Source organism: Amphibalanus amphitrite, unplaced genomic scaffold (assembly GCF_019059575.1).
Source record: "Amphibalanus amphitrite isolate SeventyFive unplaced genomic scaffold, NRLGWU_Aamphi_draft 000088F_arrow, whole genome shotgun sequence".
NCBI lineage: Eukaryota > Metazoa > Arthropoda > Thecostraca > Balanomorpha > Balanidae > Amphibalanus > Amphibalanus amphitrite.
In genome coordinates this window covers 630,755-644,738 of record NW_024881584.1, presented here as the reverse complement: position 1 = coordinate 644,738, position 13,984 = coordinate 630,755, and the positions used below count along the sequence as shown (strand labels likewise).

General features: G+C 50.8%; 1 protein-coding gene across 7 annotated transcripts in view; it reads left to right on the top strand.

Moving 5' to 3' along the window:
• Positions 1-13,795, top strand: part of LOC122379985 (2',5'-phosphodiesterase 12-like) — a 77,774-nt gene extending 63,979 nt beyond the window's left edge. For 5 of the 7 annotated variants that reach the window (XM_043362712.1, XM_043362707.1, XM_043362705.1 and 2 more), the window contains 2 exons: positions 9,427-9,578; positions 11,684-13,795. In XM_043362712.1, the coding sequence (XP_043218647.1) occupies positions 9,427-9,567 (141 nt within the window). In that variant the 3' untranslated portion in view covers positions 9,568-9,578; positions 11,684-13,795. The remainder of the gene's footprint in view (positions 1-9,426; positions 9,579-11,683) is intronic. The other 2 variants (XM_043362711.1, XM_043362708.1) reach the window with 1 other exon arrangement.
• Positions 13,796-13,984: the final 189 nt, after the last annotated feature.

Genomic DNA, 13,984 nt, shown 5'->3' with positions numbered 1-13,984 from the left:
GTACGTCAGTACAAAGCCGCCTTGAACGAACTGGGTCTAACTCAACTAGTCACCGAGCCAACACATCTAGAACCCTCTACTTCACTCATCGATCACATCATCAGCAATGTTCCGGATCAAAACGCTTCAGTCCTAACATCATCTGACCAAATCGCCGATCACCTCACCATCACCGTTCGAGCACAGCTCCGTCGTCAGAGCCGTCGGCCGTCCCCGTTCAAGGCACGTCCCTGGCGGAAAGTGAATTGGGATGCCGTTTGCCTATCTTTGCTACTATCAGACTGGGGTGAAATGTACAGCGCGGATAGCGTGGACAATAAATTAGCTACTTTTCTAAATCTGTGGTGGAAGATTGTGGACACTCACTGCCCCTAAAAACTGTAACCCCTCGTCGACCACGGTGCCCCTGGATAGAGGACAATGAAGAGCTTAAACAGCTCATGCGTGAAAGAGATACGGCTTTCCGTACATGGCAATATTCTCGATCCGTCGATGATAGAGATGTGTACCGGAGATTGCGGAACCTTGTGAAAGGGCATCTATTAAAAAGTAAACGCGACTTTTTGTCAGCTCACTTGTTATCTGATCCACGATCTTTTTGGCGCAACATATCTGAATTTGCGGTGCGTCCTGCATGTGGGGGTAACAAAGGCAGCTGTGGGATGCCGACAGAACAGGCAGATGAGTTCAATCGTCATTTCGCCACCGTCGGATCGAAAATTGCTGCGGAGCTAGCCGTCAGCGGTCCCTCTCGGCTCCCGCCAAGGCCGCCGCGTGTGACGTCAGCGGGTCTGCGCCTGAAGCCGGCTACACTGTCAAAACTGTCTTTGGCGTTGCGAAAGTTGTCAGCATCTAGAGCAGTGGGGCATGACGTGTGCCACTACACGCAATCAGAGCATGTTTTCCTGTGATTGGTCCACACTTGCTGCATATTGTGAATGCATCTATAATACCTATCATGTCATTTTCCATTATCATGGAAACTCGCGACCGTCGTACCACTTCATAAGTCCGGCGACATAGATAACCCGAGTAATTTCCGGCCCATCTCTCTCCTATCGGTGGCCTCAAAGTTATGTGAAAAAGTTGTTTGTATGCAGCTGTCGTCCTATCTTGCTACTAATCACCTGTTGGTCAATTCGCAATATGCATATAGAGCTGCTCATTCAACGGAGGATGCTTTGACCGATGCTGTCGAGCGGATGACGCGGCGCATCGACGAGGGTGACATCGTAGCTGTAACTTCAATTGACTTGAGCCGCGCTTTTGATAGCGTTGATCACGACGTCCTCTTCACGAAACTCTCGTTGGTATGGAATAGATCCGAATTGGTTCCGAAGCTACCTGTCTGGTCGGCAACAGGTAGTGAGAGGCGGGACCTTATCTTTGCCTCTGTCTCACGGTGTTCCACAGGGCTCCTTAGTTGGTCCCATCCTCTTCAGAATCTTCACAAATGATCTTCCAGCATATGTTCCCCACGGACGCTTGGTTTCCTATGCCGACGATCAGTGGCGTATCCAAGGGGGAGGGGTCCTGGGGGTCCTAGGACCCCCTGGAGCCTAGACAAAAAGTTTTTTTTTATAACACGGAAAAATAAAATGACTTCAAGGGCCCTTTTGACCACTTCCCAATTTATTCGCAAAAAGAAAAAGTATTGTAGAACTATTTAGGGACCCTTTGAGGACTAACGTTATTAGAGGACACCTTTAGGCCAATGAGGGACCTTGTGAAGTAAACAGAGGGCCCTTTCAGGCACACAGAGGGCCCTCTCAGGCACACAGAGGGCCCTCTCAGGCACACAGAGGGCCCTCTCAGGCACACAGAGGGCCCTCTCAGGCACACAGAGGGCCCTCTCAGGCACACAGAGGGCCCTCTCAGGCAAACAGAGGGCCCTCTCAGGCACACAGAGGGCCCTCTCAGGCACACAGAGGGCCCTCTCAGGCAAACAGAGGGCCCTCTCAGGCACACAGAGGGCCCTCTCAGGCAAACAGAGGGCCCTCTCAGGCACACATAGGGCCCTCTCAGGTACTCAGGGGGGCCCTCCCAGGTACACAAAGGGCCCGCTAAGACCAGCAGAGGGCCCCTTTACCCGCGCCCCGCTGGGGGGGGGGGGGGGCAGAATCTGCCCCCCCTCCCGTTTTTCGCCAATAACTTCTAAACGCGTTACGCCAGCGACGTCAAACTTCCAGTACCTTATCATACATCAATTTGACACGTTCCTGAAAATTTGAGCGAAAACCGTCGGAAAGTTTTTGAGAAATTGACGTTTTAGTGACGTCATGTTCGCCATTTTCGCCTCAAAAATGGCAAAATTTCAAACGCCGCTAACATCTTCATTTTTAAAGGAATCAAGACGTAACAAAAAAGGTTATACGTGATTCTACTTTGTCTATCAAATGGCTATCTCGGATTTTTGAAAATTTTGGATTTTGGTCCAAATTTTTTTAAAGAAAACTGACTTTTTTGGGAAAATAATTATAAAATCCAAAATTTTGAGTGTATCAAAAAACCGGAATATATGTCAGAGAAGTGGTCTATGTGCACCTACATACCAATTTTTAGAAGAATCGGTTCGAAAATGTGGGAGTTATTTAAAGTTTTATGACGTCATGACAAACAAAAATTTTGAAAAATGATTTTTTGAAAGTTCTAGACCTCGTACGGAAACCAAAATAGCACCATTCGATTCGTCGTGAAAAACTGCATCAGATAGATACCTTTTTAGGCCTTGCACAACCTGCCAGGCCATAACATTTCTAGCTACTGTGGGCAGTTAAATGTGCCTCTCTAATCAACAATTGCCCCAAACAACAAAATAGACCTATTATTTACTTTAAGATAAACTATAACCCTGTAAATAGCAATACATTTCGTGAATAATTAAAATATTATACCGCGGAAAGCATGCGCCATGATAGCCTACAAAATCATCATAAATTCTATCGCGATATTTCAACATTTATACCGACGCATATGAACGTTGAGGCTATTCAAATTTGCAAACATGATCTAAATTATTTAAAAAATGTTAATTTTACCTATAAGAACCAAATTACCAATAATTCAGCGCTAATTTCCGGCCTCACCCACACACCGACAACACGACAAATGGCGGCGTGCTAACAGGCGACGGTGCCTTTTGGAAGAAATGTTTATTACGACCAATTTAAGACGTGTGTAAAATGAGTGTTCAATTATTTATTTTGAAATTAAAAACGTAAAAATGTGGATAAAAGAATAATATCCGCCTACAAAGGGCTTTAAAAAATATCACTTTTCTGAAAAAGTTAGGCTAGCAGTTTATCTTTCGCCATATGAGCTAAAGTCCATATCCCACTGCTACCGGTCCATATCATTTCGGGAGAATAGAATATTGCGTTTCACCTGGTAAAAAATCGTGTCGAAATGGACATAATAACAATTGAAACGAAACACTTGAATAGTTCGGTGCACGAAAAGTAATCAAAATCTTGATTACAACTCCTTATATGGTCATGCCACGCCCCATTTTCATGACGTCATAATCATGAACTTGATTAATCAAGTTCTTGATTACCTCCCCGTAGTTTGCCCAACTGATATGTCTACACAGTCTGGTTCATTTTCTCTTCATGTATCTATCTTAGCCCCTTGCAGCTGGTCGCTCAGCGGCTCAACCATAGATATTTACTGAAGTGTTTACAGACAAAACCTAGTGCAGGGTCCTTAGTGGCCGTGTGCAACATAAACCTCATGGTCCAGCTTCCAGGATTCTTGAGGTCCCTCAAGAATATGATGGTATAGATCCAGACCCTTCTCCTAAGATCCCATGACAAATAATAAAACTGGGACTGAAGGTCTGCATTCTGCAGGGTCCTGCAGCATATCAAAATTTTGAGGTCCTGACCCCCTGGGTTTCCATGGTTTCAGGGTTTCCATGGTTTCACGGCATATGAAATGTTGAGGTCCTGGGTTTCTATAAGGTCTCATGTTGATGTCACATGAAATGTTGATGTCCTGGGATTCCAAGGTCTCACGGCATATGCAAATGTTGAGGTCCTGGGATTCCAAGGTCTTGCGACATATGCAAATGTTGAGGTCCTGGGATTCCAAGGTCTCGCGGCATATACAAATGTTGAGGTCCTGGGATTCCAAGGTCTCGCGACATATGCAAATGTTAAGGTCCTGGGATTCGAAGGTCTCGCGGCACATGGATGTTTTAAGGTCCTGGGTTTCCAAGGTCTCACGACAAAAATGACAATGCAAGGTCCAGGATCCATCAAGGTCCCAGACCTTGGACTCTGCGAACCCTGGATCTCGGACCTTTTTGGGACCTTGGCACAAGTCTGCAACCAACTTCAAAATTTGACCTCACTTGACCTGACCTTGACCTGACCTCGACCTGAAATTCATCCAGAGGTGGTCCATATCACTTATTGAGTGTACCTATTGAATTCTATGAGTAAAATGACCCATAAAACATGTGTCGCACATGCCCTTTTCTATATTTTGTTTTTGGTGACCTGACCTGACCTGACCTGACCTTGACCTTTGAATGACATTGTATGCAACGAATATTATCTTGGTAGTCTAAGAACACGTTTTGGGCAATCAGTCTCAGTCCATTCTTCGGCAACTACGGTGCAAGCCCGATACTGTAGAAACTTGCATTTTGTACCCTTGACCTGACCTTGACCTGACCTCTGACCTACTTAAGCAAAAAAATTTGGGCTCTTAAGATCCGCCTTGTTGAGAGCTTTCGATTGCCGTTTTCCCCGTCTTTCTACGACCATCGGTTCGGAAGATAGACAGGGGGGGGCAGAATCTGCCCCCCCCCCCCAGCAGGGCGCGTATGGCTGAATAGCCCAGCGGGGCGCGGGTTAACCCTCGCCCGTAAACGGTGTTTTGCCACCTTCGCCCATGCAGGGGGGAGGGTTGGTGCGACCCCCCCCTGGCGTTTGAAAACGGAGCGTCTTAGAGCTTAGCGGAAAAGACCAACGGATTGCTCTCAACGAGATCTCGCGATTGGTGGTATATTTTTTGGTCCTAGGTCAACATTTGACCTACTTGTGACCGGTCAAAGGTCAATTTTTCGGAAAATCTAACTTTTTCAGATTTCCGCGCCGATTGCGGCAAAACGGTAAGAGATATCGACTTGAAACCTTCACAATCGTGATCCTTGATCAATTCTCTATCGTTTGGTGTGTATTTCGATGTCATAACTCTAAAAATGATGCGTTGGGAGCATCGGAAGTCTGCAAGGTCATTTGTGCATTGGGTCACGTCAGGCGTGTGACGTCACTGACCTGACCCTGACCCAAAATGAACTACAAGAAACAACCGACGATGCCTGAAATGGATAGCAAATTCGAATTAAGGGCATCAAAATACCCCGAAAAGGCATACAAGTGCAAGAGGTCATTACAGGTCAACTGAGGTCACTGACCTTACCTTGACCATTAGTAACCTTCAAAATGTCAACGGACATTGTGCCAATGTCAAATCAGCCAGTTATGATTCTAAAACAATCCATCAGTGTGTCAGGTCAGTCGGCATTTATACCAATGTGAAGCAATCTCAAATTTAGCGTAAATCTGGCCGGAGGTTGTTCCCTTTATGACGTCATAACTCCGTAACTCCGTGACCTGACATGACCTCGACAAAAAAAAAACAAAAGTTGCGCAAAGGATGCCCCATAGGGTACTGAAAATTTGAGTAGGCTATCTGAAACGGTTCGGCGTGTAGCTAAGAAAAACCTTAGGGGGGGGGGGGGGTTGCACCCCCCTACATGGGCGAGGGTTAAGACGAACAGAAGGCCCTCTGTGGTACGAGGGTCAATTTCAGGCCACAATGTATCCTATGAGGCCACCAGACGGCCCTCTTAGATCAAAGATGGTCCCTGGAGGTCACCAGAGGGCCCTCTGAGGTGAACAAAGGGCCCTCTCAGCCACCTCAAAGAGGGCCCTCTGAGATCGAAGAGATCAAAGAGATCAAAGAGGGCCCTCTAAGGCGAATGGAGGGCCTTCAAAGGCCAAAAAATGCCCTCTGAGGCCACTGGAGGGCCTTCTGAGGTGATATGAGGCTATGTCAGACCACCATGAGCCCTATGAGGTCATCAGGGCCTCTGAGATCAAAGAGGGTCCTTCGAAATCATCGGAGGACCTTGAGGCCTCTGGAGGCGAACAAAGGCCAGAGGGCCCCATTAGACACCACAAAGATGTAAAAACGATCCACCTGAGGTCAAAGACAGCTCTCTGAGATGTAATAGGGCCATTTGAGGCCTCCGAGGGCCTTCTGGTGCCACAGAGAGGCGCCCTCTGATGCCAAAATAGGGTCCTCTGAAGTCTGAAGCCACCAGAGGGCCCTCTGAGGCGAACAAAGGGCCCTCACATCCACCTCAAAGAGGACCCTCTGAAAATCAACTGGCCCTCGGGGTAAAAAGGGCCCCTGGAGAGAAAACAGAGGGCACTTTCAGGTACCCAGAAGGCCCATGGGGGCCACTAGAGGGCCCTTTGAGGCAGTGATGTTTTTCAGAGGGCAGAGTCCCTCTGAGGGTAACAGAGGGTCCTTAAGACGACCAGAGGCTTCCCGTGAAAATGCATGTGTCACAAGGCCCGGCTTGCATCAAAGGTCAGGTAGCTATGCCCAGTTTTGGCTCTCTGTTGCCGACGCGTTCCGAGCTGTCGCAAAAAAAAAACGATGTGGTGGCACCCGCTCCCCCCTCGGCCGGTCAGAGTCCTTCTAACCAGGGATGCGGAGCCGTGTAAATTTCAGCCGGCTCCGGCTCCGGCTCCGGAGAAAAAATCGGATCCGGCTCCGGCTCCGGCTCCGGGTGAAATGTCATGGCGGCTCCGGCTCTGGCTCCAAGTAAAATGGTCCGGCTCCGGTGGCTCCGGCTCCAGTACTCAGTACTTCCTCTATACTATTAAATACGGGTGGAAGAGAAAAGATGAAAGATTAATTCACGTTGCTTCTGTATTTGCATAACAAGGCTATTTTGAATACCACATGTTTTACTGCCTTGTACTGTCAAACCGAATTAGGTCAATATTTTTTCCTCTTCAATAAAGCAGCCAGAGTCGCCGCCTTTTTTGACGCGGCTCCGGCTCCGGCTCCCGCTCCGGGCTATATTGTTTCACGGCTCCGGCTCCGGCTCCGGGCAAAATATGCTGGCTCCGGCAGCTCCGGCTCCAGCTCCGGCTCCGCACCCCTGCTTCTAACTCGGGTTCTGAGCCACGTACCAACACGCCAAAGGCAGCGTTCGAAGGGACGCAAACAATAATGACGAAATTACTCTGGTCACTTTAGATCAGGTCAAAGGTTAGTTCACATAGGTTATCCAAGGTCAAATTTCGCCAATTTTCGGGTCCAATTTCAACAATTTTCAACAAACCACTGCATGACTCGGAAATGAATAGAGCTACAGTGCCGGGGAAAAGCGTAGTTAATAGCTCTTTTAACACCCGTTTCGCCGTTTCCATCCTCAGGACATTCAAATCCTTCTCCTCCATGCCGCAACCCCTGATCCGGGCTGGACCTAGACGGGCAACTTTATTCCATGCGGGCGGCTCCCATCGGAGTGCACTGCAGCTCCTAAGGAGGCACACTCGTAACCGTGTGCAGTGAGCACTTGGGGGGCTGGTCGGCCTGTCCTGTTGGACAGGCTCAGCCCCGGTGACTCACCAAGGTGCCCGCCCAGACCAATGTCTCCCTCATTTCCTATCATCCTTCCGGCGCTGAAATGGTCTTGTCAGACCGAAAGGGCCTGGGCCCTACCCAACAAAACAAACAACTCTTTTAACGCTCTTTCTGTAAACTGTGCTCATATTTGACCTAGGCCAGTTAATTCTACACTTTTTATGTCGGAACATTTTTATGTTTCTACAGCTCTGTAGGCCTGACACCTCTTCCTGCGAAACCTTTTCTGGGTCGAAAATGGCAGAACATGACGTCATTCTGACGTAATTTGCGGCCAACCTATCATAGCCTCTGCAAAACAAATTGGTCACAATGTGCAAAATGGATGCACGCCGCACAGAAAGGTCCTGAAACTTTGGTGGCGATATCTGCAGTCATTTAGGAGATAGCTACGGAAGAGGACGGGGGGGGGGGCGGATGGGGGCCCGGGGGGCGGATGGCAGGGGGGGGCTGCTCGGGGGCGGATGGCACGGGGGGGCTGGCACGGTGGGAGGGGGGTTGCTGCTCGGGGGATGGTACGGGGGGGCGGATGGCAGGGGGGCTGCTCGGGCGGAGGGACTGCTCGGGGGCGGATGGCACGGGGGGGGCCTGCTCGGGGGGGGGGGGGGGTTGCTGCTCGGGGGATGGCACGGGGCCTGCTCCGACACAGCAGAGGCCCGGGGGTGGCACCTGCTCTGGTTAACTGATAGAGGAGGTAGGGTGTGTTTTAGTATTTCTCGAATTAAAACGTGGATTTTTTTTTCAGATCGTTAATTATGTGAAGCGACAGTGTTACATTTTCACAAAGGTGATTGACACATTGATTGAAAAGGTCACGGTGACGAACTGTTATTCAGGGTTGTGCTTGACTCATGAGTCGAGTCAGAAATTTGACTCAACTCTGACTCAAATGAGTCAGATTTGAGTCGAGTCGGATACAATGTTGAGCTGTTGAGTTGAGTCAGAGTTGAGTCAGACAAAAATATTAAGGTGTTGAATTGAGTCAGAGTTGAGTCAGTAAAATAACTTTTGACATTGAGTTAAGGAACATGTAGGAACAAAAACATGTAGGAACATGAGTCAGCTGACTCAACTTTCTAGAAACAATAGGTACCTATATAGAATAAGTTTTTCATTCTCCCCCCGCTTTACAACTTAGGCCTGGCCCTGCTGCCGGTTTTTTTTTCACCCCCCCGCTCAACAACTTTTTTATCTGAGTCAGTTTTGAGTCAAGACACTTGACTCAACAAAAAATTTGAGTCAAGTTTGAGTCAACTCATATTTTCATTGAGCCGCTTGAGTCATGAGTCGAGTCAAGGGAAAAAATTAGCTACTTGTTTGAGTCAGAGTTGAGTCAGGGCATTCTGAAGTTGAATGATGAGTCGAGTCAGCAAATTTTTTTGAGTCGAGCACAACCCTGCTGTTATTCCAGTTCAAAACTCCATTTCCTTTAAGCCCGGCTCCCTGCCACGGCGTGGTGCGGCCAGGTCCGGCTGCCTCGTAGCTGCTCTGGCTTACTGTGACTGAAGTACAGTTGAGGTACAGCACGGCTGATACGGTTTAAGTCCGGCTGTGGTGCGGGCGAGCTCCGGGATCGTGCGTCAGCTCCAGTAGAGCGCTCCAGACCTTGCCTGTACTTGGGCCGGCGTAAGTGCCGGAGCTAGCCAGAGTGAAACCAGACACGGTCCAGACCAATTTTGTTGGCTGGGATTGCGCGAGGTGCGCCTGTCGGTCGGCGGGCCGCTGCTAACCCACGGCCCTGCCGGCCAGGCGACGAGCACCGGGCGCCGGAGGTCACCTTCAGCCACCCGTACCAGCTGGCGAGCGCGTATGGCGCGCCAGAGGTCACCAGTCGCACGTCCAGCTTCACCGGCACCCTGGACCACATCTTCTACATGGCCGACCGACTGACACTGCGGCAGGTAGGACAGCTGACACTGACACTGCGGCAAGTAGGGCAGCTGACACTGCGGCAGGTAGGGCAGCTGACACTACGGTAGGTATGGACAGAACGGCGGCAGGTAGGGCAGCTGACACTGCGGCAGGTAGGGTAGGACAGTAACCCACTGACACTGCGGCAGGTAGGGCAGCTGACACTACGGCAGGTATGGAGTATGGACAGAACGGCGGCAGGTAGGGTAGGACAGTAACCCACTGACACTGCGGCAGGTAGGACAGCAAACCCGCTGACACTGTGGCAGTTACGACAGCTGACACTGACACTGCGGCAAGTAGGGCAGCTGACACTGCGGCAGGTAGGGCAGCTGACACTGCGGCAGGTAGGACAGCAAACCCGCTGACACTGTGGCAGTTACGACAGCTGACACTGACACTGCGGCAAGTAGGGCAGCTGACACTGCGGCAGGTAGGGCAGCTGAGCGGCTGAAGCCGCGGAACGATTCCCGCGCACCAAACAATCCGTTATTCAATGTTGTGTGTGTGTGGGGAGTGTGCGTGTGCGTGTGCATTGTGACATTTTGCCCACAGTGTTCTAAAGTTTAGGGGAAAGTGGGGTAAGACGGTCAGGGTAGGTAAGACGGGCAGACCAAACCAGACCAAACCAATAGCGCTACGAGAGAGAAAAATTAGGACCAGAATTGCCTTTCCCACTACACACCACCATTGAAGTCTGGCGAATTTGTGTTCAGTCAATAATCTTTTATTTTGATTTCTTTAAATTCATTGAAAACATTCATAATGTATTGTGCAAGCTTTTGTGTGCAGCACTATAGAGTTAAAAACTGGCAATCACTTGTGGTACACTCATAGGTAGGTATGCCACCAGTGTTCATTCACCGCGGATTTGCATTGTCTGCATCAAATTGTCCTGAATCCAATGGGTCTGTAATGGTGAAAATATTTGTGTTGCTGTAGGAAAAAATAAGCATTTCTAATAAGAATATGTTCGATTCCGATACACACAGACATGTTAGCAATATTCCTTCGGCACAGTTTATTCTCAAATAATGAATGTGAAAAACGGCTCTACATGGCTTCTGAACTAGGGCCTATATACGAGCAATACGCCTTCTGCACGAATCTCGTATGCTGCCATTTCCGGAGCACTTGAGACCAACGAGCGACTGTATCAATGTGGCTAATCTCAGGCATTTTTTTGCGAACTCTGCTGGTCGGTGAAAGAAGCTGGCCGTCTTGCCCTACCCATGTGACCGTCTTACCCCATGGGGTGGGGTAAGACGGGTTTTTACAAGGTTTTGCAAAAATAGCTGCAGTTTATTTGTTGAATCAGGTCTAAGTCTCATCTTCTGGCAAATAGAAGTAAAATGTCTAAAAAAGGTTTTCACTCAGTTTCCCGTTTCTATGATGTTTCTAACCGGCCGAAAATGGCGCCAAAGTTAAGGTGTCCGTCTTACCCCACTTTCCCTATATAAAGATCATGGTGAAGTGCACGCTGTCAGTGGATCTCTGGACAAAATGGAAGAGCCGGATCAATGATCACAATGAACCTGATTGAATCAGATCACAGGTCCATAACAGCGTAACAGCCGTCAGCCCCCAGCCGTCTGACGAGGAGCCCCTCCCCAGCTGTCTGACGGGGAGCCCCTCCCCAGTCGTCTGACGGGGAGCGCCCCCCCCCCCAGCCGTCGAGGGGGAGCCCCCCAGTCGTCTGACGAGGAGCCCCCGCCGGCCGTCTGACGGGGAGCCCCCCCCCCCCAGTCGTCTGACGGGGAGCCCCCCCAGCCGTCTGACGAGGAGCCCCTCCCCAGCCGTCTGACGAGGAGCCCCTCCCCAGCCGTCTGACGAGGAGCGCCCCCTCCCCAGCCGTCTGACGGGGAGCCCCTCCCCAGTCGTCTGACGAGGAGCCCCCGCCGGCCGTCTGACGGGGAGCCCCCCCCCCAGCCGTCTGACGGGGAGCGCCCCCCCCCCCCCCAGCCGTCTGACGAGGAGCCCCAGCCGGCCGTCTGACGGAGAGCCCCCCTCCCCAGCCGTCTGACGGGGAGCCCCTCCCCAGCCGTCTGACGGGGAGCCTCCCCCCCAGCCGTCTGACGAGGAGCTCTGCCGGCAGGTGGTGCCGCTGCCCTCCGCGGCCGAGGTGAGCGCCGGGCCGCCGCTGCCCACACCAGTCTTCCCCTCTGACCACCTGGCGCTGACGGCCGACTTCGGCTGGAGACACTGAGTCCCTGGCTGACGGCCGCCTCAGACACTGACGTCTGTCTCGGCTGGAGACACTGAGTCCCTGGCTGACGGCCGCCCGTCTCAGACACTGACGTCTGTCTCGGCTGGAGACACTGCCTCGGCTGCGGTGCGCCAGAGGTGCGTCGTGTCGAAGGACCCTGGAGCCATGGCGTCTGGGAGCCGGTGCCGTGCCGCGGCCCGCGGGTAGGAGCGAGGCAGAGCTGTGTCTGCGGGCACCGGCAGAGGCAACGGGGCAGCACGGACGCGGCTCCACTGGCCCCACCAAGTGGAAACTAGATATACACTTGTACGGGGTACTTTAGCTACGTGGCTCCACTGGGACCAAGTGGACACTAGATATAGGTACACTTGTGCGGGGTACTTTAGCTACACGGCTCCACTGCACCAAGTGGAAACTAGATATACACTTGTACGGGGTACTATAGCTACGCGGCTCCACTGCACCAAGTGGAAATTAGATATACATATGTACGGGGTACTATAGCTACGCTGCTCCACTGATATGGGACCAAGTGGAAACTACATGTACACTTGTATGGGGTACTATAGCTACGCTGCTCCACTGGCACCAAGTGGAAATTAGATATACACATGTACGGGGTACTATAGCTACGCGGCTCCACTGATATGGGACCAAGTGGAAACTACATGTACACTTGTACGGGGTACTTTAGCTACGCTGCTCCACTGGCACCAAGTGGAAACTACATTAACATGTACACTTGTACGGGGTACTTTAGCTGAACGGGAACTGCAAACCAGGGCTGCGGAGTTGGTGGATGTTTTAGTGGCTCCGGCTTCGTATTCAAAATCGGCTCCAACTGCAACTCCGACTCAGTAAATTTCTCTGAAACGCCATATCATGACAGACTGACAGTAATGTTTATGTCGCATATCTTTTTGTCCTGTCTGAAACGATCTTTTCTGCGTTCCAAGGCCTTCCATGGAAAATATAGGTAGTTCACAAATAGCGTGCATAACTTTAAAGGCTCTTTGTTTCTCTCAGAAAACGCTCATCCAACTACTGTGCCCACAGTGCCTATGTGGATGCTCCTGTTTGAAACAGGAGCATGGCCTTAGCTTCGGCAAAATGTGATTCGGAAAGGTTAACGAGCATAGTATTGCCAAGAAAACTGGTGTACAGGGTATGACTCTGAGCCACGCAGCCTTAACTCCAACAACGGCTTAGCTCCGCAGGCCTGAGTAATAAGCTGACCACGGTGGTATCTGAATGGCGTTGAGACGCCACAGCCGGCCTGCGTAGGTACCACAGCCATGTTGTGCCTGCAGATATCCCGAGCTGCTGCTGTGTACGGAGTGTGCTGGCCAGTGGCCATGCGAACTGCGATATGTTGCGGCCGGCCGCTACCGGCAGCGTCCAGCGGCCCGCTGTATCACTATCGTCAGTAGACCACAGCCACTGTTGGCGATAGGGAGACCGCTGGCTGCACGCCGTGGGCACACCCCTCTCCCCCCCCCGTCACCCAGCAGCCGGAACCGCCGGAACTACCTATATGAACGGTCCCCAGGCTGATACCGGGCTCAGCTTTTCCTGCAGGTGTGTGCGTGTGTGCCGCGGCGGCATCAACGGACCCAATATCCAGCCGACCTGCCGACTGAATGCTGACACATTTTTACATTTATTCTGTGATACTCGAGTATCGCATCTCCAGTTTTTTTTACCTCTCTTCTTTGAACGCTTTCCGTTTTCACCGGTTCTAGTTTCTCGTAATAGGAAATGCGATGATAGTATTTGCCATGCCCACCCACATAGGCACTGAAACAGACCGCGCGCTTCGCTTCAGCATAAGGACTTCGATGTTATGCTCGACTTTTTAGTTTATGGACATGTAATTTGACCTCTAAAATTTTACTTTGATGATTAGCTTTTGTATACGAATGGATAGTGGTCTGAAATGTGCGAAACAAAGGGCGATACTTGTATTCCAACACTACGAAAATATATGCAATGCCTACATAATTGTTTTTTTTTTCTAACGATTGTTTTCCACATCTTTGGGTGTCAGGTCAGCGTCAAATTGTTGCTCCGATTCCCTCAGCGGTTAGTGTTGGGAACACGCCGGGCTGGTGTGGCGGTGTCGCGAGTTCTGTCGGTGACTGCAGCGGCGCCCCAGTCGGTCCGGCTGGGACCGACGCTCCCGGCCCGGCC